At 39.2% G+C, this 27,533-nt stretch overlaps 1 protein-coding gene across 3 annotated transcripts; it reads left to right on the top strand.

Moving 5' to 3' along the window:
• Positions 1-156: 156 nt before the first annotated feature.
• Positions 157-26,065, top strand: Kctd9 (potassium channel tetramerization domain containing 9). 3 transcript variants are annotated; one of them, XM_021203435.1, is made up of 12 exons: positions 157-442; positions 9,115-9,236; positions 10,909-10,952; positions 13,244-13,340; positions 13,902-13,960; positions 14,150-14,278; positions 16,723-16,790; positions 16,905-17,000; positions 17,714-17,863; positions 21,158-21,263; positions 21,891-22,024; positions 23,827-25,851. In XM_021203435.1, exons 1-12 carry the CDS (start codon positions 395-397, stop codon positions 23,941-23,943), a joined length of 1,170 nt encoding a protein of 389 aa, XP_021059094.1. In that variant the 5' UTR covers positions 157-394; the 3' UTR covers positions 23,944-25,851. The 3 variants fall into 3 exon arrangements, with proteins under 3 accessions (XP_021059094.1, XP_021059095.1, XP_029397641.1); XM_029541781.1 differs by having other exon boundaries at positions 204-239; positions 23,827-26,065; XM_021203436.1 differs by lacking the exon at positions 17,714-17,863.
• The last annotated feature ends 1,468 nt before the right edge of the window (positions 26,066-27,533 follow it).

Here is a 27,533-nt window from a genome sequence, read left to right on the forward strand (position 1 = left end):
AAACTCCTTTCCGTCAACCAGCCTTCAGCCTCTCTTTCCTTCCACCGCCGTCTAGTGTTACTCTGAGCCCACCCCTCAGTCGAACCCTGGTTGGCTAAATGCTGGCCGGTGCCGCGCGTTGATTGGCGCAGCTCAGCGTCGGTCTTGGGCGCGGTTGGGGGAAGGGCCGTTAGCAGGCTGAGGAGCCTAGGGGCGGGGTGGGAAGGAGGATCGGCCAACCCCGGGGTGTGGGACTGAGGGTGCGTGCGTGAGGAGTGTGGGGCCGACCAGGAAGGTGGCGAAGGGCGGAGAGTCCGGGTGGGAGGCGGGAGGGGTCTCGCGGGCGCGGAGCGCGGCGGGTGGCGGGCCGGGAGCGAGGGTGGCGGCTCCCTCAGGACCCGGCGCGGGCGGCGCGATGCGGCGGGTCACGCTGTTCTTGAACGGCAGCCCGAGGAACGGCAAGGTAAGCGGAAGAGGGGGCGCGACCCGGGGACCCCCGCAGCCTCCGACAGCCCGGGGCGGCTCGGCCGGCGGGACTCCGAGGCGCCACTGTCACCTGAGCAGCTGGCCGAGGTCCCCTCCCACCTTCCCGCTGCGCCTTCCTGTCCTTATCGGTGCTGAGTAATGCTCTGCCCGGGGAGGAGGCAGCGATCACGGAGGCGGGTGACCCTGGCCAGGTCGGGAGAAGAAAACTCCAGGGGATAGTCGAGTGACATCCTCAGAAGGAGGACCTGGTCTGAACCACTTTCCTTCTCTCTCAAGGTGCCCCGGGCCCCTTGCCCCGCAACCGTGCAAACTTTTATACACGTTTTATTGTGCCGCCTTGTTTTGATTCCTTAGAGGACAATGACAGCAGACCTTCGGAATGACTTGATTTGTCAGTAGCCTTAGCTGCGTTTAGGCCTCTGTGGAGGGCGTGGTGCTAAATATTTTTCCGATGTTGCAGCTGCCTCTTGCCCCACCCTTGAAAGTTATTCTTTGGAAAATGTTGGCTGTTTCTGGCGGACTAGTAATGTGTGGTTAAATGACTGCCCCACACATACCTAAGCCTGATTAAAGTCTCAAAAGTAATGAACCCTTTAAAAGTTTCAGTTCAAGGTACATTGGCTCCACTCTATAATTGACCAGAATACTCTGATTCCCCCACGTATACATAGCAGAACTATTCAAGGGCATTAAAGTGGCGCGGGGGGGGGGGGTGGAGGGGGGGGGGGGGGGGGAGCGGTGTGTTTCAACCACTCTGCAGTTTTGAATAAACAGATTCTGGAAATCTGATCCGCAGTGGGGTTTGTGCTCTGCGGTTTTATTTTCTTAAAGATTTGCTATTCACACAAAAATAGTATCCACATAAGCTCAGCCAGTGCTTCAGAAATACAGGCTAAAAAGGCTGTCAGTTCTGATCATCAGCTGTTCCTGAGCCACTCTGTAGTTGGCTAGTAGTCTGTGTCGGTTTTTAATTGAGAGATTTAGTGTACCCAGTGTTAACAGTCGTATTGATAAGCACTTTTTACCAGTGCCAACTCTGTTGTGTGACTCCCTGAAATCAAAGTGATTAGAGCTCCTCATAAGTCCTCAGCTCTTTTCTAAATCTCTTCTGAATTCACTGTATGCTATTGTGCAAAAATTGAGTGAGTTGCTCTTGGTATTATTTAAATTTTTAAAAACTTATAAAGAGTTAGAACTTTGGTTTTGACTGTGAGTTTCCAGGTTAATTTTATTTACTTTAAAAAAAAAAAAAAGTTGATTAATCCCAGCATTTGGGAGGCAGAGGCAGGCGGATTTCTGAGTTCGAGGCCAGCCTGGTCTACAGAGTGAGTTTCAGGACAGCCAGGGCTATACAGAGAAACAGAGAAACACTGTCTCAAAAAAAAAAAAAATGTTGAGAATCTCCGAAGATTGGGGAAAGTACTTCTCAAATGAGTATGGGCACATATGCATTACAATGATCATAGGACTGAACCGAAGAATATTTACATTTAATATTTTTTTAAAAACTATGTCCCACCCAGTCCTAAGCTAGAAAACATGTTGAAAGGCTGTTTCCTCTCCTTTCAGAAGGTGGAAATAATACTAAAATGACTTTTAATTGAAAAGATGACAGTACATACCACCTGCATTTATGTATGTGGCTATGTAGTATATACATAGTCACTATGTTTAATCAGGACTGGCGTAAGCATGACATGGACGCTCATGAAAATATTCCCAGATGAAGTGCTACTCTGAAATAGTTTGCTTTCCTATCTCTAAAGTAGAATATACCCTTAGCTTGTCTCTACTTCCCTGGTGTCTATTTCTAGTGCCCTATTCAGGAGAGTAAGTGTTTTGACTGCCTCTCCCTCTTACAGCTTGCTTTGTGGCCTTTGGGCCATGGGCTATGATGTAGACAGGCACAGATTTCATCACCATACATCAAGATACCAACATGCTCTTTTGATTTGTGTAACTGATTAGTGCTTTTAATGTTGACGAAAGAGCTGATGTTTTCTAAGTGAAATGAGAATACTATAGAAGGTGTAAGATGACCCTTGGAGCTTTATGGAGGCGTGTGTATTTTTTTTTTTTTTAATTTGAAAACAAAATAATAAAAAAAAAAAAACAAAAAAAACAAAAACAAAAAAAAAACCAAAAAACCTTGTTTTTTCTAATCCGGAAACCAACCTTGTTTTTTCTAATCTGGAAAAGGGAGCCTGTAGTTACTGAGTTTGTCAAGCTGGTCTTGTTTTCTTCCAGAACAGAGGTCTCCATATGTAAATAGGTTGATAGCCAACAGCTTATTTACCAGTGGTTCTCTTTGACATACAAAGTACATTATAGGGCCTGTAAGTACATTATAGAGGTTTACATCAGGGAGTCTTAATTGAATTAGCCATCAACTAAGTGCTAAATGACTTTAAAACCTCAAAGAAACTGCCGATTGAAGCCTATCATTATGCAAGCACAGTAAACACAGAGAAAGTGGCAAAGCTGGCTTCCTTTCCTAGCATCAGCTGTAAAGTTAAAAAAATAAAAGGATCTCAGAAGCCAATGAATGCCTAGTTTTAAGAAAAGTCTTTGCTTAATAACTGCTATAGACAACTTCTTCCTTTGGGGATATTGTTCTTTGAACTATTAGCCAGTGGTCTGCTGAGGTCATCCTCGTCATGACAGGACATGACCAAGACATGAAAAGTATTTTCCTGTACATTCAGGCAAAGGTCTCGGATTTTTTTTTTTTTTTTTTTTTTCCCCTCAAGACAGGGTTTCTCTGTATAGCTCTGGCTGTCCTGGAACTCACTTTGTAGACCAGGCTGGCCTCGAACTCAGAAATTCTCCTCCCTCTGCCTCCCAAGTGCTGGGATTAAAGGCGTACACCACCACACCCGGCTTTTTTTTTTCCCCCTTCACCTTAGTTTTTAAAAATTTTTGGGATTCTGGAGATGGCTCAGGGGTTAATAGTATTGCACAGGCAGCAAGTGTGAGGAGCAGAGTTGGGGTCCTAAAAATCAAATATTGGGTAGATATATACAGCAGTCCACCAGTAACCCCAGGCCTTGAAGGCAAAGGTGAGGGATCCCAGGAAGAAGCTGCTCTCTATGTTGGCCATGTTGGCAAACTCAGGGCTGAGTGGAGAAACTCTGCCTCAGTGAATAGGGAACAGAACAATGGAAGAAGACTCTTCAAATCAACCTTGGGCCTCAACATGCATGTGCACACAGGTTCATGCACATGAACACACACATGTGCCTACACACATTCAAATACACCCATGGAAAAGAATAAAAACCTTTGTTGTTTAAAGGAAATCTTATATTTAGCAGAATCTCACTAAGTTTAATGATAAATATTTAAAAGATTCTTGCTGGCCAGTTTGTAGTCTGAGTAAATAAAAGTCGTCATATCATTTAGGAAACCATTTCTGATGGTGGCACACAGTTTACAATTAAATATACAACTGATTGACCTCAAGCCCAGAAACAGTCTACTGATGGGCTTTGAAGATTATACTCCCAAAATATTTGATGTGTTTGAATTATGGGGGAGGAGGGAGCTGATAGTGGCTCCAGAAAGGTCAGCTATGCCTGTAACTTTCATCTTTTCTCTACATGCCTTCCAGTTTCCTTTAATCTCTTTAATAGTCCCTGTAAAGGTTAGTATTAAGAATATATAATGAAGATTCAGACATCTTAATAAAACATGTGGTTCTGAACAACCTTGTATTGGTGCAATCAATAATGAGTTGGGCAAATCCTAGGCTTTTTGTATGCGGTATTCACTTAGCTACCCTTTAACAAGTACTGTTCGAGTGTGGACCTCCATGCCAAATGCTGCAGACATAGTAGGCAAGGAAATACCTGTATTCTGGACTGATGTTTGCATTCTTGGTCCAGGAAATCACTTTTCTTCTAACTTGGTATTAGGTCAGAAATATGTTGTTGGTATCATATTCAGACTTGAACTCATTATGTTATTAGAGGTGAAAATCTGACTCATGGAATTTAACCCTTAGTAAGTGCTTTATGTTCTTTCAGTTTGTTCTTTAATATATTTGATGTATATAGAAAATCGAAATATAAAATATTGATGGTACATCAAAACAAAAGGAAAATACTAAAAGCCATTTTCATTAATTTTGTTTCTCTTTGTTGCTTTCTAAGTCTTTTCCAAACTTGACTTTTTTCATTTACTATTTCTACCACTTAGTGATAATGTTTACATTTCAGTGCTTCAGTGAAAGCCATTTATTAAAGCATTACCACAGTTTATCCCTATCAACAGACTTGTGTCATCTACAATGCTGTATGTATACTTTAGCATATAGAACAAGAATTTCCTAGAGTGCTTTATGCACAGAACCATTTGGGAGACTTGAAAAATCAATGGTGTCCTCCAACCTCAGTAGGTCTGAGTGAGGCTAGGCTGTATAATTCTAGCACTGTTCTGGTAGTTTTTGCCATTACAGGTTTTGGACTGTAATTTGAGAACCATCTTCAACCCTTCCACTCCCACACCCATCCCCTGCTCCCTCTCCAGAAAGATGGCTCAGCAGTTAAGAATACTTCTTGCCTGTAGAGGACTGAAGTTTGAATCTTGGGGCCTATGTCAGGTGGCTCACAACTGCCTATAAATTGAGCTCTAGGGTTTCAAATATTCCTGGTTTTCAGACTCCTACACTCGCACCACCCCCCCCCCACTCAGATATATAATTTTAAAAAGTAATCCCCTGCGTTTGATTAGTGTTGCTTATATGCAGGAGGGTATGGGGCCATCTACTTGAGTATGGACAACCTACCACCAGCCATGTCTTAAAAGGAAAATTACCCCTCCTCTGTTAGCAGCCTCAGCTGTTAATAGCTGCTTCACCTAGGCCTTACCCTTGGGGCCCTCTCCTTCATTCATGTTGAAGTTTTGACTGGCTTGATATGGTAGACAGGTCTTTTGCAGGAACTCTAGCGCTTGTGAGTTGGTGTGTTCAACAGTTGTGTGCAGAAGTCAGCGTTTCTTAGCGCCCCTCATCTGCCAGGTGGTTCTTTCTGACCACTCTTCTAAGCTTCCTGAGACTGGGATTGGGGAAGTTCATATGCGTGATTCCTCCACAGCTGAGCGCACATGCTCACTTAGACTCTGCACTTTGATCAGTTTTGAGTCTGACCATTAACTGGTACCTACTGCAGAAAGAGCTTCCTCACCAAAGTTGAGCAATGTTAATCTCTGAGTATAAACATAAGTATTTAAAAGGCAGTTGGACAGCATGACAATTAACGTAGCAGCAGTAGATTCCTCTCTAAGGCTTGTGCGCTTTTGACTAGTTTTATATACCAGGCATGAAATCTGCCCTCTGGAGCAGGCCTCATATCCAATCAGAAAATGGTTGGTTATCCCCGTAACTGTCACTATTACACCAGTGGCACATTCTTCCAGGCAAGTCTGTATTGTAGGCTCTAGCATTGAATTAGGATGGCTGATGTCTTTTTTTCCTCCAGCATCCTGCATAACACCTTTCACACTTAGTAAACTAGTCAGTAGGGAGAGTGTTTTTCTCTCTCAATCAAGGTTGATTTCTCTTATGTTCTATAGTAACAGTGAGTGATATTGTCAGCAGAAGGTTCTTACCATCTAGTTATAGTTATGGTGGATAACCAAGAGTGATGGCAATAGCCTGTGACTGTGTCAATTACCTCTGAGGCCTCCTTGAGCCAGATAACTGGTAGGAAGGTATACCTTATTTGACCCTGAGATCTGTACTTAGTGACCCATGTGGTCTGGAACAGCATTGTCCACCCATGCAGGGTACTCCTATATATGTGTGTGTGTATACACATGTATACATATATGGGATTTTTAAAAATTTAGCCTAAAAACTAGTAGATTTCTATAAGGCCTCTTTATAATCTTCAGTTTGGGTTAACACACTCCTCCTACTCCTTCCTCTACCCTATATCTACCTTCCCCGTTCTGTTAACCCTTCCATCAGAGTTCTCCACTCCCGTTCTTTCATGTTGCCTGTGTACTACCAAGTCTGATTAAACTTTTTACTTGGGTGGCAAGATCATAGCTTTCCGTACAGCTATTTCATAAACTCTTGATTTCAGTTACGTCTTCTCACAGCTCCTTAATTTCCTACCTCCCATCAAGGGTCTAGCTTTATAATTGCAGATTTTTTTAAAAAAATCATTGTGTGTGCTTCCTACCAGTAGTACATAAATCTCCCTGTTGATTACATCCTTCCCTACACTTAATACTGTCAGAATTTTCATTTATTTTTCTTAAGACAGGGTTTCTCTCTAGCTGTTTGTTCTGGAATTTGGTTTATAGACCAAGCTGGCCTTGAACTCGGAGATCAGCTTGTGTCTGCTTCCCAAGTGCTGGGTTAAAGGCATGAACTACCATCGCCCAGCTAGAATTTTCAATTTTTAGTATTGTCCCTTTTGACCTCAGGAGTGTTAGACCATTTTTTTAAGGAATAAAATCATTTTCACTTTTGAACTTTATTGGAATTGTAGGTAGAGTGACTTGAGCTCTTCCTTTTAGGTAAGAATCGTTATTGGTACTTTGGTTAGATAAATCAACATGCATCATTTAGCCATTTCATATTAATAATGTGTTATATAAAGTGTTGTAAGAATGTGTTAGACATGACTTTAAATTGATAAACAAATGCTAATCATAACTCCAAGTAAAAAGTATATTAGCCTAGTATAAGGGAAATTTTCAACTTTATAGAAATCTTCAATTCTTCCAATTAATTCTATATTTTCTATTGATGATCTTTTGGCTGTCAATATTGTTAATTATTCAATTGGCAACTATAAATTTTAAAACTAATAACAAGAACATGGAGACTTTAAAATAAATTAAAATTTTTCTGTCCCTGTGTAAGTAATACAGGCTTTTCATAATAAATTTGGAAAACAAAGTTTAAAAATTATTAGTAGTCAATCATAGTTCCATTATCCAAACATACTCGCTTTTAACCCTTTTATAAATAGCACTTTCAAATTACAATTATACCATATACTTCATCTTCTCTGTCATATGTTCAAAGTTGACTCCGTGGCAAGTTGAAAACAGAGACCCTGTTATTATCTTGATTACCTTTCTATTGCCATGATTAGACACTGTGACTTTTATAAGGTAACTTATAAAAGAAAGTATTCATTTGGGGCTTGCAGTTTCAGAGGCTTAGAGCTTATGGCCATATGGCAGAAAGCATTGCAGCAGGCAGACAGGCATGGTGCTAAAGCAAGAGCCTGGGAATGGGAAGGGCTTTTGAAATCTCAAAGGCCACCTTCAGTGACTCACCTCTCCCAACAAAGTCACATTTCCCAATCCTTCCCAGTTTTACCCACTGGGAACTAAGCATTCTCACTTATGAGCCTCTAGAAGGCGCTGTCTTTTGAACCATAGGAGAGGGCAGTAACCCTCACTTCCTTAGTTACTACAGGTTGTTGTTTCCTAAGTAAGATAGGTGTTTCAGCATTGTTTGTTTTACCCTGTTGCTTAGCATAGCACTGTTCAGTAAAAGTGTGGTAGAAAGTTCACATGTGTGCTGCCAAATGCTAGATGCTAAAATCTGGATTTCATAAAATAATAGTTTTTGAAAAATTAATGAGGTGGGAAGTTGTTACCATCTCTATGATAGTTGATGTGATGGATAACATGCTAAACAGCAGAAAACTGTTGCTACTCTTTTTTTTTTTAAAAAAAAAAAAAAAGCCATTCCTACAAAGAAGTAACACAAGAAAGACATCATAAGGCTTAGGCACTTTACTAGGCTGTAGGCAGCAACTCATTTCCTCATAAAACTGAGGCAGATAACACTGTTTTCTTTATTACTAAAGTTACAAACCATAGAATTTGTTGCAAGTTGACTGACAGAAAATACTAATCTAAATTTAAGTTCAGATCTATCTTCAGAATTAATGTTGAACATTAACATTCTATACTTTTGGTTGGCTGCAATCTCTTTCTTTCCTTTCTTTCTTTCTTTCTTTCTTTCTTTCTTTCTTTCTTTCTTTCTTTCTTTCTTTCTTTCTTTCTTTCTTATTATTGTTAAACATAGATTCCCCTCTCATATAATACATCCCAATCACAGCTTCCCCTTCCTCCACTTCTCCCAGCTGTCCCCCACCTTCCCCTTCCTCCAGATCTACTACCCCTGTTTCCCTTCAGAAAAGAGCAGGCCTCCAAGAGATGACAACAAAACAAGATATAAGACAAGGCAAAACCCCTCATAGCGAGACTGAACAAGGCAAGCCCATAGGAAGAAGAGTCCCAAGAGTCAGAGCTACACCTGCTCCCATAGTTAGGAGTCCCACAAAACCATCAAGCTGACAGCCATTAACATATGCAGAAGACCTGATACAGACTAATGTAGGTACCATACTTGCTTCAGTCTGTGTGAGCCCATGTGAGCCCTTCGTAGTCAATTCCGTGTGCCATGTTGTGGCGTCCTCCTTCCTTCTGATCCTTACACTCTTCCCTCCTCCCTTCCTGCAGGCTCTTCTTTTCTAGTTTTGAGTTTGCTACAATAGGAGGCACAGAGTAATTGCCTATCAGGCAGTGCACTGAATCTCCTAAAGGATCTTCTAAGTTTAATCTGTAATGTCAGTGATTCTTGTATGTGTTCTTCAAATTAATTTCGTCTGTTCACAGGTGGTTGCTGTATACGGAACTTTGTCGGACTTGCTCTCAGTAGCCAGCAGTAAACTCGGCATAAAAGCCACCAGTGTATATAATGGGAAGGGCGGCCTGATTGATGATATTGCTTTGATCAGGTAACCTTCCCTTTTTAAGGCTGTCAGTAGTGTACCCTTGCTTCTGGGCACTGTGCTGTAGTGTCACTGCTGTTTGGAAAGCTGGGTTTTTGCAAGTGATTATCTGGAAGTCACTTGAGTTTAAAGTCTGTTGATCGGATAGAGAACCCTTACTATATTTTAGGACATCGACAGTTTACATTGGTTATATATGGCAATGAGAGTTTCTTCTTTATAGTGATTTAAAAATTTAAAAATCTCTTATATGCCCTTGTTTATTGTTAAGTTCATTTTAAAAAAAATTATAAATATCACAAAGAACTGATGCTGAATACTACAAAATTCTAACTAGAGCTAACAGCAGGGGTTTACCACAATATTACTTTTTTAAAGCTGCTTTTTGTTTTTTCAGTGTCCCAGGTAGATTATTGCTTGAAACAGGTGTTACGTTCACTTCATTCCACCAATGATGAGACAGTTGTAGGACAGGGAAGTAGCTGAGCAGGAAGGCATTGAAGGAGACATTCTGGGTAGAGACCACATCAGCAATGTGTGCTCTCAAGTTTTGCTTGAGTTATCATCTGATTGGCAGAGCATACGTTTTTAATTTGATGGTCTAAAAACTGTGATGCTTTAAATGATATTGTATATGACGGTTAATCTACACTCAAATCCAGGGCAGAGTGACTCTCCAGTCTAATAGACTTCCTTCATAAGTTCTAGTCGTTTTTAACAGGTAGACCAAGCATCTAAGAAGTGAGGGGTCTTACCCAGGGCATAGAGGTTAGCGGTTTGATTTTTGTGTGTAAGAACAAACTTTCATTCTAATCTAGAAACATTTACTAGCAAACTGAGCAGATAGAAAATATAAATTGAAATGTAAATCTAAATAAATTAGAATTTTTTAGATTTTTCATTTTCTCAGTTTCTATGGATAATTGACCAACATCACTGAATATTATATATCAATTTAATTTTTAACCATAAATTCTATTCCCATGAAAAGCTCAATGTATCCTATGCTGATCCACAAAGTCCTATGGAGATGACTGTGACAGAAGTGTATGAGACTTGCACTGTGCTTTCTGGCTCACAGCAGTGCCTCTGATCACTGAGTTACACTAATGAAGCAAGGGTGGTCAGGGAGGAGAGTATACTGGTAATCTAAGAGGAAGGACGAGCTGAGATATTTCAGTGTGCTCATGGTAGATGGGTGGTGAGTAGGTGTTTAGAACAGAGTTGCTTGGGGTTTTATTTCCTCAGGATTTAATATGACAGTTTGTTTTAATTTCTAAAATGCTTGACTGCTAATTATTTGAGACACCACTCCAATAATTTATTTAGAAGTAAAGTGTTAAAGACAAAAGTTGCCCATGGCTTCAGTCATGTATTTTCAACATAAATTAGTATATTTTTCGATTAATATATGCTACATTCATAAATTTTGATAGTGATTTTTTTTGTTTTGTTTTGTTCCATTTAAAAAATACTTTGGTAGCCAGAATCAATTGTGTTTGATTTTTAGACCTAGTCACGGTTAAACAGAGCCCTGGAGACAGTTTCCTTCTAGGCAGGTTGTTGACAAGGCTTGTCATCTGTAGTTCTGAGGAACAGCTCAGATAAGTCATCAGTTAATAAACATGCTTTCTAGCTTTTGATTGTGATTTGATTTTTTTAATTTTGGTTTTCCCAGGGATGATGATGTGTTGTTTGTGTGTGAAGGAGAACCATTTATTGGTAAGTAACTTTACCTATTTATTTGCCACAGTAATAAACATGAAATAGTAAATAGCTTTACAAGGAACTGTATGACTTAACATGAAAACATCATGATGACTAAACTCAGGTCTTCACATTTTTTTATTCTACACTGAGTTTATGTCAAATTATATAATTATACATAAGAATTATAATTATAGTCTATATATTTCCTCCTTTACATGATTTTAAGATGTCCTAGATATGTACATTTGTGACCTATGACATGATAAGATAATTTCGATTTTGGAAATAATTTTCTTTGACAGTCATCGCTAGAGTTTCTTTAGTATTATATTACTTACTTGTACCCATGTATTCCTTGCATAGTGTTTGACAGTCCTTTACTGCCGATCAGATCTTAACATGAAAACATGACTTGGCTTCAGCTACTATCCTTTCATTTGGAAGAAAGCATATATATTTGAGTATCTCTAAAGAAAAGACCTAATACATAAGTAAGCAACTATTCTTTAACGACTACTTAGTTTGTTCTGTATACTCACCCATGGGTGTGCGTTTAAGTGTTTTAAAGCATTACTATCATTGTATTGGATGAGTAGTGGGGAGTCTTAAAGAGTCTTTGCTTAGGCAGTAGCCACATTAAAAGTAAGTGTTCTGGCATGTTGGTACTTGCTTAGGAAGCAGAGGTAGGTGGATCTCTGTGAGGTCCAGGATAGCCTGATTTACATAATGAGCTCCAGGCCAGCCAAGGCTACATTGTAAGACTCTTGTCTCAAAAAAAAAAAACCAATAACAAAATAAATGTGTAGCTTCTTCTGCTTCCATATTAAACTATGAGCAAATCTTTTCTCCATCATGTACCCACTGGCCTGATTGAAAGCTTATTTTTTGAAGGCTAGTCATAAAAAAAAAAAATCATCATTAAGTAATAAATAATTAGACTAGGGTTTAATTCAGTGGTAGAACCAGTGTCTGCTATGTATAGAGATCTGAGTTCAGTTCCCTAACCTACTCCCCCCCCCCCAAAAGTAACAAAACAGTTCTGCTAGGATTTTGTTTATTCCTGTGACTTCTTTGACTTAGGAATATTTGATAAGTTTTCATCCTCTACATGTATTGATGTCTCATGTGTCTCATTCGGTCAGTGGAAACCTATTCGTCTTTTTAACTCAATGTCACTAGCCTTTCATGGTTTCTTTACCTCTAGTGTAATAAGGTGTTCATCTTATTCTTTTTTGTTACAGACATGAAACATTATTGTTATGACTTGATGTTATGTTCAAGATACAGTCTGGTTATAATTGTTATAAGGCCCTTTGATGACTAGAGTTGGAGATATATAAGTAGCTAGAGATAAAATTTACATGTTATGCTATATATTGTAAAGTTTATCACATAAGTTAAGATGTTTATGTTCTGTAATATGATATAAAATACCTCATGGGTTCATGTTGGATCTTTGAGGTTCTATTCAGGATTATAAGGTTTTTGCTTACCTTCTGCTGTCTTGACTTTCTCTCCTGTCTTCCATATTTGTAACCCTGATTTCCAAGAATTCAGAGAGTGATGGAATTATAATGTCACATCCACTCTATCCCACTCAAAAATCATATAAAACTTCAGAGGAATAATCAATATTTCAATACTAATAAGATCTTCCAACAGCTTAATATATTTTGTATAGCCTCCTGCCAACATCTTTGTGTTAAAATAGTTGAGTTTCTACATTGTCAGATTTACATCCGTCATGTACTGTCTGTCTGTTCTTCCTTCCCCAAGTGTACTAATGCTTGTCTTCAGTACTTGTGCGTTCTTTCTAGTGATTGTCTGAATGGACTCTGAGAGATTCTTCCCAGAGTCTTTGTAACCAATTTCTTCTGGCATCTTGCAACCTATACAGTTTATGGTCTTATGGCTCTGCACTTGAAAGTCAGATGTAGAATCACGTCAAAGTTTATCAAATTATAAACTTTAAATATATACATTTATGTCAGTTTTACAAAGAAGCTCTTGAAAAATTATTGGCCCACACTTTCCATTTTGGGGTATTGTTAAGTTATTTCACTTTGTTATGACATAAAGGATGGCATCAAGAAATCTGGTCTTATGTGACTATTCCTGATCACCCAAAGGACTTTCCTTCTCTTAGACTAGCAGCTTTGTGGACTCTTTCTTGGGTTGTATCGTCATGGTTGTCTTGGAACTTTGTTAGATTCATATGAGGTTTTGCTTTGAGAAATTATTTTACTGTCTTCCCAGAATCTTCAGTCTTAATATTTCTATTACTTTTTACTTGTCATCTCTAGATCCTCAGACAGATGCTAGACCACCTGGAGGATTGTTAGGATCCCACACAGACTGGCTCACGTTAAATGTAGGAGGACGATACTTCACAACAACAAGGTAGGTAGCGTGTGTGTGTGTGTGTGTGTGTGTGTGTGTGTGTGTGTGTTACAGAATAAACAGGACTGTATACTAGTTCCTTCAGTTTTCCAATTTCCTTACAAGAATTTCAAATGCTTCCTAAAAATATGTGAATTGAGACCATTTTTAGAAAGTTTTAAAGAAAAATTTTCAGTGAAGCTAACCTTTCATTCCAGAGAGAACATAAATAAAGCATCAATTCAGTGTTTTAGATATAGTAGTAAACAGACTGAACATAGAAATTAGCAATATTTCTAGAAACAACTTACTCATCAAATAATATAAGATCAAGAATATTGTAATGAAATGTCTTGCTAGTATTTAAATGAAAAGATAATAATGCAGCATGAAATCAAAGGAATGGCCAGATCAGAAGGCATTTTGGCAACTTACTGCGCATTTTTGTTTCCCAGCGTCATCCTACCAGGTTGTAGCATGCATCTCTTTGAGAGAACAGCTGAACTCAAGTGTACTCTTGACTTAAATATGTTTGTTTGTAAAGACACATGAAGAAATCAATTTTTTTCCCTGAATTCTTAGGAGCACTTTAGTGAATAAAGAGCCTGACAGTATGCTGGCGCACATGTTCAAGGACAAAGGTCAGTAGGACTTGTTCTCACTCTTTTGTGGTCCATTTTTATCTGAGCTGACTTTGTAACTCGAGTGGGATAAAATCGTTTTTACAGCAGCAAAGACATGATGGCATATTATGTGACTTTTTTTTCTTCTACAAATTCTGACTTTGTTTTTGTTTATGGGGGGTTTTCTTTATTAAAATGGTATCACAGGTGTCTGGGGAAATAAGCAAGATCATAGAGGAGCTTTCTTAATTGACCGAAGTCCTGAGTACTTTGAACCTATTTTGAACTACTTACGTCATGGACAGCTCATTGTAAATGATGGCATTAACTTACTGGGTAAGTATTTCACAGGATGGGCGGCGTACTGTAAGTATGGGAGTGTAGGTATCAGTACGAATAGGTAGTCTTTCTGGCTGAGTATCTTTGCTTATATGTTTCTTTAGCCCATAAATATTTTATTTGGATTCTAAGTAGATTTAAATTCTATCACAAAGGACTTTTATTGGTTGGTATTGTTTCTTTGGATTAAATGGCTGTTTCTTTACTTTAAGTTCTGGACTTATTGTTATTTGAGTAGTGAGGTCAAAAGGAAGAAAGAGTTGATTTGGGCTTACAGTTACACAGGGAGAGTCCATTATGGCAGGAAGGCGTAGCAGCAGGCAGCTGGAGCAGGAGGCTGGGAAATCACATGAAGTAGAAGGAACACTGGAAATGACACCAGGCCGGACTATAAACTCTGAAGGCTTTCCTCCAGCAAGGCTCTATCTTCTAAAGGCTCTACAGTCTCTCAAACAGCACCACCAGATACAGGACAAGTGTTCTAATATTTGAGCCTACGGGACATTGTTCATAAACACTTCTCATTCAGACAATCACAAGGACTTAATTAGGACCAAACTGAGTAAGGCAGACTTAAAATGCTCTACTTTTATGTCTGGGAACATCTAGGACATATAATGTGAATTTCCAAAGGTTTAAGCACCCCTACCCTTACCATTTATATTCCCCATATTTTCTCCTCTTGGATGACTTTGCTTGCCCCCTGTGGGTTTCCTTGGCAGACAGTTCCATGTTCTTGGTATCTAACTGCCTGCTTTTGAAAGCTGGATAGAAACCTCTGATCCTAGAATCCTTACATTTAATATTCAAAAATAGTATTATATGGATGTCTACTGTCAGCTCAACTGTTAATGAGGTCCCTCTCGGCCAGCAGTTCTCAACTTGTGGGTTGCAACCTCTTTGGTGGTCAAATAACCCTTCGACTGGAGTTGCCTAAGACCATCTGTATATCAGATACTTATATTAGGATCTGTAACAGTAGAAAAATTACAATTACAAAGTAGCAGTGAAAATACCTTTATGGTTTAGGGTCACCACAACATGAGGAACTTTATTAAAGGGGCACAGAGTCAGGGAGGTTGAGAACCACTGCCTTAGACTATGGTGTAGAGTGGATGCTTGAGTACCTGCATGACTGGATCTGAAAAAATATGTTGCTAACTATGCACCTGTCTTCTCAAAGCAAAGTCTTTCAAATGAATCCAGACCTTCATACCCTTGATCTTGTGGTGGGTAAGGTCTAGTCAGTTCCTGAGATGTCCACATTATAGTGCTTGATCTCTTTGAGATGGTGGTAATCTCGTTAACAAGCTGCCCTTCTTATCCACAAAGTTAGAAACACTCTTTTTTCTGACCAAAATACTTGTTTTTCCAATCTTCTTTTTCTGTTTTGTTCTTCCACTTCTGAATGTAAGCCAGGCTAAGAGTAGCCCGTGCTGTAGCTTTGATGTTATATTAGCTTGAAATTCCCTCCACCAGGCTAAGTATTCTATTATTTTCACTCTCACTCAAATTCTTAGGTCACAGACAGAGTACAAAAATTCTTTGCCAGAGTATAATGTGAATGCCTGTGTGGAAGTTTTTCATAGAATAACCAGTATTTCAGGAACTAAACTCATATTCATATGCTTGTTCTACAAAAATCTCTACAATGTGTCTAATAGAGCATGAAGAAACACACTTGTTTTTTTTTTTTTTGGAGTAGACAGTGTTCAGATTTTTTGTTCATGGCCTACTTTAACTACCAACATAATCTAGAAATGTGCCAAGCTTTTGTTGTAACTTATTAGTTTTCTATTTTTTTCTCTTGTGAAAAAAACTTGTTTGTCCCCTCCCACCCCCCAGAGTCTTACTGTGTAATCCAAACTTGCTAGAAAACTGTGTTTGTTCCAGACTCTCTCCCAACTTCAGTATTCCAAGTGATGAGATTATATCCAAATCCAAATATGGCTCAGAGGAAAACCTGTTTTCAAAATATTTGCGACATTCTGTGGGAGAATTCTAAACTACAGCTACTTGTTGCTACTGACCAAGCCTAGGGAGATGGCTCAGTCAGTCAGGTGCTTGCCTTGTAAGGGTCAGGACCAGAGTTGGGTTAACTGGAGTGGGTTAAAGATCTAATTAAGCTGAGCATGGCAGCCTGAGTCTGTAGTCCAGCAAGGGCTGGGGCAGCAGGGAGGGAGAACCCCTGGAAGCTCGCTGCAGAGCTATCCTAGTGTATTGGGTGAAGTTCCAGGTAAACAAGAGTCAACATCTGAGGAGTGACACTTGAAGTTTTCCTCTGGTGTTCTCCCACACATATACACAAGCACACACAGAAATAATAAGCAAATAAGCCTACTTGTTGAACCTTAGCACTATTGTGAGAGTTTAACAGAAAAAATTATATAAAGTCTAAAATGAATTGTTCTGTGTAAAAGTCATGCTTTGTATTTTGATAGGTGTGCTAGAAGAAGCCAGGTTTTTTGGTATTGACTCACTGATTGAACACCTCGAAGTGGCCATAAAGGTGAGGTAGTTGTGTTGTGTTGTGTTGTGTTGTTTTGTTTTTGTCTTTGGTCAGTGTTATACTTATCCAAAGTATCACCCCATTGAAATTTTTTTTTTGAATATTGTTTTCAAGAATTCCCAACCACCAGAGGATCATTCACCAATATCCCGAAAGGAATTTGTTCGATTTCTGCTGGCCACTCCAACCAAGTCAGAGCTGCGCTGCCAGGTAACTGAAGCAGACCATTCACTGCATGACCTGTGTGTATCAGCAAATCTAGAGCAGTTCCACATCCTTCAAGGGCTTTTTGTTTTGTCTTCTTTTTCTTTCTTCTTTTTTTTTTTAATGTAAGATACAATTTAATTATACGCCATGGCTTTGATTTAATTTTAAAGTGGCTAGTGCAGATGGGATGGAGTAGCCTTTTTTACTGTCTAATTGTGCTTTATGTAGTGGTTCTTGTGTAACATGGAAATAACAGCAGTTTCTTTAAAAAGTTTATGTTCACATATGTGTGTGGCTGGTCAGTGGCAGAAACTTTTGTGTGTTAGAGCATCACAGGTTTTGAGAACACCACAATATGTATCTTTTTTCCCCTTAAATAAGATGATTGGATTTTAGAATTAATAAAATAATTGCTATCCAATTGATCATGGCTATTAGCAGGTATGTGACTAACTGTGGTCCCTCTTTAGGCCATTCACCTGTCAGTGTAGTGTAGCCATCTCTGTCTTACTATGTAGAGGTGGAATTTCTTTGATGAGAACCCATGAAAGCCACAGACACCGGGTACTCCCAGTTCCCTTTGCTCATGCTGATAATACACTCCACGGATGGAAAGGCCAGTGGCTTCTGATAATCTCGGTGCATAGTTACAGTGATTAAACTCAATTCAGACAGATGGTTTCAGCATCATGACAGTCTGTGCTTTTTAATTCCAGGGTTTAAACTTCAGTGGTGCTGATCTTTCCCGTTTGGACCTTCGATACATTAACTTCAAAATGGCCAATTTAAGCCGCTGCAACCTCGCACATGCAAATCTCTGCTGTGCTAATCTTGAACGAGCTGATCTTTCTGGATCAGTGCTCGACGTAAGAATCGTTCTTTAGTCATAAGAAAAACCAAAATTTAGGCTGTTGAGCATTCTCAAAAGAAGGAATTGTATGTTTCTTACAGAGTTTTTTATTTTAACACAGATAAATGACCGTGTGGCTAACTTTGGAGGGTCTAAAAGTGGAATGGGTTGGTTTTATGACTTTCATATCCTTTGTGAAACGTAGACCTAAAAGGTTAAATCTTGAAGTGAGGTCCTGAGCGCCCCGAAATAGTAGACTAAATTTGTCAGAACTTTATTATTTGCAGTTAACATGTAAAGCTGAGAAGACTGTGAAAGGCATTGAGCCTCATTGGTGGATGGGAAGGGTGCTGCCTGGACTATGTGGAAGAGGGTCTGCAGTGGATGTGCTAGGCATCGTTCTGGAAGGCAGCTCTCTGCACATATGCAAGACTGTGTCATGTGTATGTGCTTATGCGTGTGCGTGCGTGTGTGTGCATGTGTGTGTGTGTGTGTTTGTGTGTGTGTGTGTGTGTAGTTACCAGAGTTATTCTGGGATTAAAGGATATGTATAGGATAGAGCCAATAAAAAATTAAGTTCTTTATGCCAAGACTCTAGTCTGTTTTATTAATTAATTGCACCAGCTATAGCATTTTGCTTTTGATAGCAATGCTTTTATTCATTTGTTCAGCCTGTTTACCACAACTTCTATCAAATCTAGAAAAAAAAATCAGCCAGTACACTTTTTAAATACTGCTGCTCACTCTTCTATCTCAGGATGAATGGTTCAAGCAGTTTTAAAATAGGCAAAAGACAGACTAACAGCATAAAGACAAGTTTGAAAGACTTAGCCTTCATTGAAATGTTGGAAGATGGCTTGGTTTGGGTAGGGACAGAAAAAGATAAAACAGATTTAATTATTTTAAAACAACTTTTTTTTTCAGATCTATTTAATTAAGGTGTTCTTGTGAACTGAGCCATAGTGTTGTCTGTACACTAGGACTCCGCCTGCCTTAAATAGTGCATGTCAAGGCCAATATAAATCACTGATGAAGTAAAATGTTATAGGACTGTAAGTTAATTCCTGCTAGTAAAATTGGCTTATATTGAGGAATATTGCTGAGCTGCACGCTCTGAGGGTCAAAACTAATTTCTCAATGCCTTTGGTATGTGAAGGTGGTTGTTGATTAACAGCCATGGGTACTGCAGTGTCTACAAAGAGTCTGCTAGGCGTTCTGCCACAAAGCATGCTCCTATGGCTCCCATCTTTTGCTGAGCTACTCACCTGGTTTATGATTTTGCTTCTTTCCATCCCAGCTCTGAACCTTTGTGGAGAAATCCCCACTTTGACTGTAAACCAAAAGTGGTCTCTGCTGCCGTCCACTGTTCAGGAGTCCATGACCCTCATCATGCCTAGGGTGTCATGCTTTGCCTGCTTCTGACTGCTCAGTCACCCGACTGCATAGAGCCTGGTGACTCTCTCTACTGCATACTCCCAGTCCAGCCTTAGAGACTGGTGAGAGTGCTTGCTTAGTCCGACCTTGTTTTATAGGCTGATATTCGTCAGCGTAGAGACTTGCCAAAGGCCAGAACCAGTTATTAGAATGGGAACTATAATCTAAAGTGTGGGATTTGGTGGTTTTTGGTTTTGTTTTGTTTTTTTTTTTTTTTGTACTTTTTTCTTTTAAAAGGACTGTTTCATTGGAAAATTCCAAATATTTATAAAAATATAATAATGTAATGAGTCCCCATTTTATCTTTGTCCATTAGCCTCAGCAAATATCAGCATGTAGTCAACTTTCTCTTATTTATACCTTACCACAGAATTTTTTACACAGCACAAATATTTTGCAAAGCATTTTACTTTTATATATTTCAAAATATATAAATTTTTATCTCTTAAAGATAAGTGTTATTTAAGAAGAATAATGTAAATATATATGTTTTTAAATAAGAGTAAATGACCCAGCTGCTTTCATCAAAACACATGGCCTCTCTTGATAACATAAGACAGTTGTGTACCTATGGTGCTGGTGTGCTTAGCTGAAACGCACACTCTGAGCATCAGCACTCTGCTCCACATTTAGCTTCACGTGGCTAAAAATGGGGAAGTTTACTATAGTTTCTCCCGTCTTCCCTTCTTCATGAGATCCCAGAGTACAGCCCTGAGTAGACCTTATCTGCCGAATGACCTGGGAAATCTGGGTAAATTTCATGTGTCTTATGTAGGACTATTAATTTCAAAACAAAACAAAACAAAAAACAGTGACATTTATTTGCACATGTCAACATCTTGTCTTGTTAGATTTCCAGGTCCATAAATCTAGTCATCCTTTAGTTATTTTGGTCTCTTAATGTCCTTATATCATCCACCTTGGCAGACCTTCTGTACCTCCTCCTCATTAGGGCCCAGGCATGGAGAGATCGGAATAAGCAAGTATTTGACCATTGGCTCTCAGTGGGATGACCTCTCTTTTGTCTCCTTCTGCTGGAGGTGACTATAAGCTGGGTAAAATTGCACCTATAAACCAAACATCTTCATTGATAAGTATGGTTGTAACATAACTCGATCAAGCTTAGGATTTTGGACAAATACAATTATCGTGTATTCTCTCCTATGTAAATTTTAACACTCTGAGCTTCTGTTTTGTCACAGTTGTGAAGAACTATATTAATGTCAGCTTTACAGAACACTTATCGTTTTAATCAGTATCTCACAGAGTTCAGGCATGGATGCGTTGGATCCCTTAAGAAGACTTAACACTTAAAATTCACACATGCATTTTCTAACTTTCTACTTTCTTCCTTATGCATTGTGCACAGGGTTGGCAATGCCATGTAGCAGTGGTTGATACAGGAAGACCCAAGAAATAGGTGGTTAGTATTATATACATAATGGTGAGGTTACTGGTGACACTAGTTTCCTGGCCTTTGAAATGATGGGACACCAGGAATTTCATTTCTTGATTCCTTTCATGATTCAGAAGAGAAAACCCATTCTTGGCGTTTATGCCCTCCTCATTTATTTTGCATACATTTTGAACATTATTTTGTAGTGTCTAGGGCTATTTATAAAGTTAGAAATAGGCAAGCTTCATGTTCTATGTAAAGTGGACATACTGTTGTTATTTTGCTGTTTATTTCTTTTACTGTAGCTCTTCCAAAACTTCTCAGCTCTTTCTGAGTTTTCATTAAAGGCATTGTCAAGATAAACAGAAAATAACTAATTGCAGATGTGTTGAATTGGACCTTTCCTATTAATTTCTTTCTTATTGCTTGCACAGATGTTATTAAGTTTAACCCTTACAGCCGGGACTCTTGTGTTCACAGTGTGCAAATCTCCAGGGAGTCAAGATGCTCTGCTCAAACGCAGAAGGCGCATCCCTGAGGCTCTGTAATTTTGAGGATCCTTCGGGTCTTAAAGCCAACTTAGAGGGTGAGAGACTGTCTGCCTATTCTCACTGGGAAACTGTTAAGTAAAAGCTGTTGTTAGGGGTGAAACAGGAAGGCTCTGGGCAGAGAGTCCTCTGAGGTCAGAGCTGGAGAGCCTTTAGTCATAGGCAGTCCTAGGCAGAGGCTAGACTAGGCAATACCCAGGACTCAGGAAATAATACCTCAGATGTTTAGTTGAAAAGTTAAATATCAATCTCCTAATTGTCAAATAAAACAAAATATTCTGATGCTGACAAAATTGAAGAATTTCAGTTAAGCCTACCGTGTTTTGTCAGGTTTTAATACTCCAGCAGTGTTTTGTGAATTGGGCACTTCATTTGCCTGGATTTAGGAGACATGGTGCTTGTGTGTTTCCCTGATTGTACATTTATAGAGGGATATTATAAAAGTGCTAATTATCAAAAGAAAATATTGTTTTCTCTAAATATTGCTGAAGCATTTAAGTTTATGCCATAAGAAAATAAATTACCACCATTGAAATCTATATTGCAAGTTGGGTAAAAAAATAGATTTCACGTTTATTTATTTTTAAATCACCTCATGCTTTTGCTTCCATTGGTTAACTATAAAGTTTTTAGGTTAAACTCCTTCAAAAACATGCTTCTTGCAGGTGCTAATCTGAAAGGTGTGGACATGGAGGGAAGTCAGATGACAGGAGTTAACCTCAGGGTTGCCACCTTAAAAAATGCGAAACTCAAGAACTGTAATCTCAGAGGAGCAACTCTGGCAGGAACTGATTTAGAAGTAAGTCTCCAGTCTCTAAAGAGTTTTAATGATGAGAATTACTGGTGGGATCGTGCAAACTGCTGAAATGATAAGCAGAATAATTGTCTGTGAAGCTCCACCTAACATGGCAGGGCAGCTGGAAGGCTACTGTCCTTTCAGTTGCCTACTCAGGAAGCAAGCATGGGGACTCATACCTGTGACCCCAGCTGAGTCGAGAGGAGTGGGATTTTGAGCCTAGATGGGAATAAACAGTGAGACCTTGTACCCCTCTTCCCCTCCAAGAAATGAGCTAGGGGGAGTCCTTCACTTGTTGAATGACTTTCAGATCCAGAGGTAGATCTTACACCTAGATAGACCACTGTTACCTAAGTCATATGAGCAAGATCCAAATGTGGAGGGAGGCTAATGCAGTTCTCCGTCAGCCTTGATTTCATTCATCTCCTTTTTCCTTGGGTCTTTCTCAAGCATATTGCAATCTTAATAAAGTTTAAATCCAAACAGAATTTAATGGGTCAGATTTATTTCTTGAACCACTTGGGAAGTTTAAGTAATTTCTGGGTTTAAGATTAGGTTCATGAAAAGCCTATTTTAACTTAGTGTCATTCTCAGCTTGAGATTTTTTTATTTCGTCTATTATTTTTTATAAGACCTGTATTCTATATGTCTTCTTGATTTGTAGACTTAGGTAGTTTGCTTGTCTGTACATAAGAACTCATTATATAGCAAAGGCTGACCTCAAACTTGTGATTTCTCAGCCCTGACAAGTGCTAGAATCATAAATGTGTGCCACCATGACTGGCTCAGTGGCTGTTGTCTACATAATGCTTTCAAATACTGCTGCCTGCACTAAGGGGTTTTTATGTATCTGTGTTGTTAAATACAGTGGCTAACAACCACTTAGTTGTTGGACCTTTGAGCTTGGTACAAACTGAGACACTAATTTTAAAAATGTTTACTACATTTTAATTCATTTAAACTTAAATAGCTACAATTATCTAGTGGCTGTGTTGTGTTAATGTGACATGGCACAGATAAAATTACATATGAAAATTTATCTTATCTCAGACTTTATGGGTTTTTTTGTTGTTTTGGTTTTTGTAGCTTAGATTTCTTGATAGTTCTCAGGAGCAGAGCAGCAAGATCAACTAAAGGAAAAACTTGCTTTGTGCCAAAAAAAAAAATGGCTTTGCGCCATTAATATAGCCCTTTCGATTCTTTCTATTTGTGTTTATAAGTATTTTGCCTGCTGCATATGCCCTGTGCATGCCTGGTGCTCACAGGTCAGAAGAGGCCATTCAGTGGATCCTTTAGAACCTGAGTTACAGTTCATTATGGGCTGCCATGAGTACTGAGAAAGCATTCCCTTGGGGACTTTCTTATATTTTCAGAGGTCCATTATTATCATGGCAAAGAGTGTGGTGGCAAGTAGGCATAGTGCTGGAGAAGTCACTGAGAGCTACATCCTGATCCACAAGCAGGGAGAGAGAGAGAGAGACTGGGCCTGCCGTGAACTGTTCAAATCCCAAAGTCCTCCCCCAGTGACACACTTCCTCCAACAAGGCCACACCTACTCCAACAAGGCCACACCTTCTAATCCTTCTAATCCTTTCAAACAGTTCTATTCACTGTGATTAAGTATTAAAATATATGAGCCTATGGGGCTCATTTTTATTCACTTTGCCATAATGCATTAGTAGAATTGTTCCAAGAATGGGAACACTTGGGAATATTGTCCTGTCATGGCTAGAAGTCATTTTGTGGGGGAAACCAAGTCAGATCCTAAATCATTTGAACTCTTCAAGTCTTGTTTTGTCTTACAGAACTGTGATTTGTCGGGGTGTGACCTCCAGGAAGCCAACCTGAGAGGCTCCAATGTGAAGGGTGCCATATTTGAAGAGATGCTGACACCATTACATATGTCCCAGAGTGTCAGATGAGAGTGGCAAGAGCTGGAGGAAGATGTCCCAGATGGAAACCTTTCCTTATTTTATTTCTCCATCCTTCGAGTTGTCTAGTGGAGATAAAATTGTAAGGGAATTTAAGGCATATGCTTGTTCCCAGAGGTGCATAAGGGGAAATAATTGAATTTCCCCTCATTGGGACTGTAACTGAAGGACACTCTGTTCATAGATGTAGGGGCAGTAGCATGCTGCTGCATTTTGAGTGGAGTTGGGGCATTTGTCTGGTTTCTGACCAGGAGTAGTAGCTATTATATTTGCTTTTATTTAGGCATTATGTGGAAGTACCATCTTGGTTTAAGATGCATTTGAAATTTTTAATTTATGAAAAGCACAACATATGCAAATATATTTATTGAATTCCTAGATGCAGTAAGGATGTTTAAGTTGTTAAATGTCTTGAAGACTCTGAAGAGTTGTTCAGGTTTATAAATAGCTTTAGTGATGCCTTCCTCTTCACACACCTATCTTATCACATGAGGGTGGTTAGTTTAAGACTCCCTATGGCTCTTTTGAGATTCATTTCTATAATGTTTACTTTTAAAGAAGAAAACAGCTAAATTTGAGTCATAATCTGTTCTCACATTTTGAGACACAGTGGAAGGAAAGCTCTTGTGTATCCTTGTGCAGGAGAAGGAAGGATTCACCAGTGCCGCCGCAGCTGTCTAGTGAGCATGCTTCTGCTTCATTGTAGGCAAGTTCCATTCTACATGAAACTAGGCTACTCTTTCCCTTCACTAGTCCAGTTCTCATGCTCAGTTGTCACAAGCACAGGAAGAAACTTCAGAACCAAAACACAAGCTTTATCCTGATCACAGTTCATGTAATGCCAATTAGTTTATATACAACCAGCTTAGAATAGACATTCAGTCTGAATCTACTGCAGGTGGAGTATGAATAAATCCTGCAGTCACCTACAAGAAGGCAACATCAGATAATTATAGCTGAAACCCTGCAGTGGAGACTAAGAAATTCTAAACTGATGGCTTGATTATAGCCACCAGAAAAGGTTGAAGAACAAAAAGGAAGCATTTGGCTAGTACATGATGCACTATGTCAGTACCTGTGGCTCTTCTTCTTCTTCTTTTTTTTTTTTTTTTCTTAAATAGTTTTTGTTGTCTTGTTTTTCAATGAAATTTTAGTCCAATTTTCTTGAGTCATTATCTGTGAACACAGCAGTAGGGCCTTTACCTTCCTAGTGGGTGTCCCAGTGTCCTTATGTGTTGCCCAAAAGCAGGGAAGAAGCTGTGTCCAAATGGGTTCTAAATCCTACAGGCTGGTCGGCTTGAGGCAGTGAATCATTACANACGCACTAGTCTCCTTCAGGAGAGTGGCATGTCTTCATTATTCTGTAGCGTATTCTTATATCTACATATGCAAAGCTTTCCTTCACAGTAAAGGGCTTACATGGGGAGGAGAGCNCTCCTTTACAGGGAAAGGAAAGCAATTTCGAAAATGAATTATTTTCTTTGTGTTATTATTTTTACCAAGACAGAGAAGTATTGTATTGAGAGATACCTATTTTCATAATCAATATGTGCCTAAATTCTATTTAACTCATTTCACTGCACTCTATTTTCAATAATTATAGACTGTATTCATTCACTGAATGGTCCTCTGCAGACAAATCTGAGGCTGCAGAAGGAGCTGAAAGATGGAAACACAGTGTGTGGGGGAACTGCGGGGTTCAGAGCTGATGGAAACCGCATTAATAAATTACCAGTGTGGAACGCTGATGACTTGTTTCTGCTCTTGCTTTTCTAAGACAGCACTTTCTGCATTTCCCACAGTTCTTCATGATGGTGCCATGTAGGAGCAGACCACACAGCACAGAGCTCTTAATGGATTTGTTTTCTTGAAAAAGCCATTAAAGCACATTGACTTGTTGGGTGAGATTTCCTGATTGTCTTTTCACAGACCACCATGCTCCAGCACTTCCAGTTCTACACTAGGGAAGATACCCAGTGATATATGTTGCTCTGTAGCTGATGAACATCACTGATCGATCGTTTGCTGTGTTAAGAGATCTAGGAGAGAGATTTGTAAAAAAGGAGAAAGGTTCCAAATAGTAAGGCTTGGCGTGAATGTGTGTGTATATAAGTTAAAATAGCATGGGAGGGCTGCAGAAAGGTTCTCAGCCTAAATCAGCTAGGTGATTTCCATTGATAAAATTCAGGTCTCTGCTGGAGTAACTGTCGAAGACAATACATGTCAGGCTCTGATGTAGTCAAGTTCCTCAGAAACCGTTTGAAGGGATTTTTTGAATAAGAAATGTTATAAAGTCATTATTATGCTGGATTCCATTATTAAGACCTATTTTCTTCAGTGCATTTTATGAATCTGTTATTTATGTCATAAGTCTACCCACAAGTGAACTTTAAATCATCTTTTATACATGGAAAACTCTAGAACTATATTAAATTCCCCAAGGAGGTAGTATCTTTAAAATGAAAAGCATCAAACTACAAATGAAAGTGGCTGCATTATTTCAGGATAAAACATGTTCCCCCAACGCTTTATTCTCAGCCCTTTTACTGCCTGGCTTAGCAGTGCGAGCAGCAGTTAGCCCCACAGTCCTCCTGCTGGGATTTTACATTAGGGCAAGACAGAGGTTGTTCACTCATCATTCGGGATAATCACTGCTACCATTTTGAGCTATTTTAATGTTGAAAATGAAGTAGTTTTTTTCCCCATAAAACCATTCTTTCAAATTTAGAAAATTGTGACAATTATAAAGTCCAATTACTTAAACCCGATTTGTCAATTTCAGGTCTTGGGTAAATTGGCCTAAGCATGCAATCATGAGAGATCTAAAAGTCTACCATTAAGCCTCAAAACCTCACTGACTGCTTAATGGTTTAAGAGCCTATTTGATGCTGTCGAAAGTAATGCAGATTTTGGTTTCTGTCCATAGACTCTGTGTGGCCTAAGACAAGACTAAGTATACTGGGGTGTATCTGAAGTTTTGAGTCCGTGTCGCCCTATTCATAAACAATTTGAAATGTTTTATCTTTTTTAATCAGTACAGAAATATTGAGATGAGCAGTCCACTGACAACAGGGCTCCTTGTTACTGTTAGTCCTAGCCAAATACCACAGTCTTCTCTTGAGTGACATTTAGAAGCTCATCTCTAACAAACAAAATACAGTGGGCAGTTTAAACCAAAATTGTTCAGACTTAAGGAACTGAAAACTCACCTTATCCCCATGCTCTAGAGAAAGGAGGTTCTTGTGCTCTTTGTGTCAGAGTAGCATGTTAGTGAAAGCATCTAAATAAAATGATTCAGTCACTGCAAAGTCCCTGTTCCCTACCCTGTCATGAGGACTGAGCACAGATGACCTGGGAGCTAATGCCACTTATTTGGGCCTTATATTATTACTCTTTACTTGAAACCCTTGCAAATGGAGGGTTTGTTATTTCAAAGAACACTGAGCAATGGCAGATTGGGGTTAGCATTTTGCCAGCAATGTTGCCGATCTCAGCTGTGAAATGATCAAATAATTGTGTTAACTTTTAAAGCATTTTTATAGCTTAATGGGACAGATTTTCATAATGTATTGTAAACAGAG

The sequence above is a fragment of the Mus pahari genome, chromosome 8 (assembly GCF_900095145.1).
Source record: "Mus pahari chromosome 8, PAHARI_EIJ_v1.1, whole genome shotgun sequence".
NCBI lineage: Eukaryota > Metazoa > Chordata > Mammalia > Rodentia > Muridae > Mus > Mus pahari.

What these genes read in the sequence shown, in the direction of transcription:
- Kctd9 (XM_021203435.1), top strand. Translation starts at nt 395, where the DNA reads ATGCGGCGGGTCACGCTGTTCTTGAACGGCAGCCCGAGGAACGGCAAG. An exon ending in ACCTCGAAGTGGCCATAAAG is followed by an intron (nt 16,791 to 16,904) that starts GTGAGGTAGTTG and finishes ATTGTTTTCAAG; the next exon opens with AATTCCCAACCACCAGAGGA. An exon ending in AGTCAGAGCTGCGCTGCCAG is followed by an intron (nt 17,001 to 17,713) that starts GTAACTGAAGCA and finishes TTTTAATTCCAG; the next exon opens with GGTTTAAACTTCAGTGGTGC.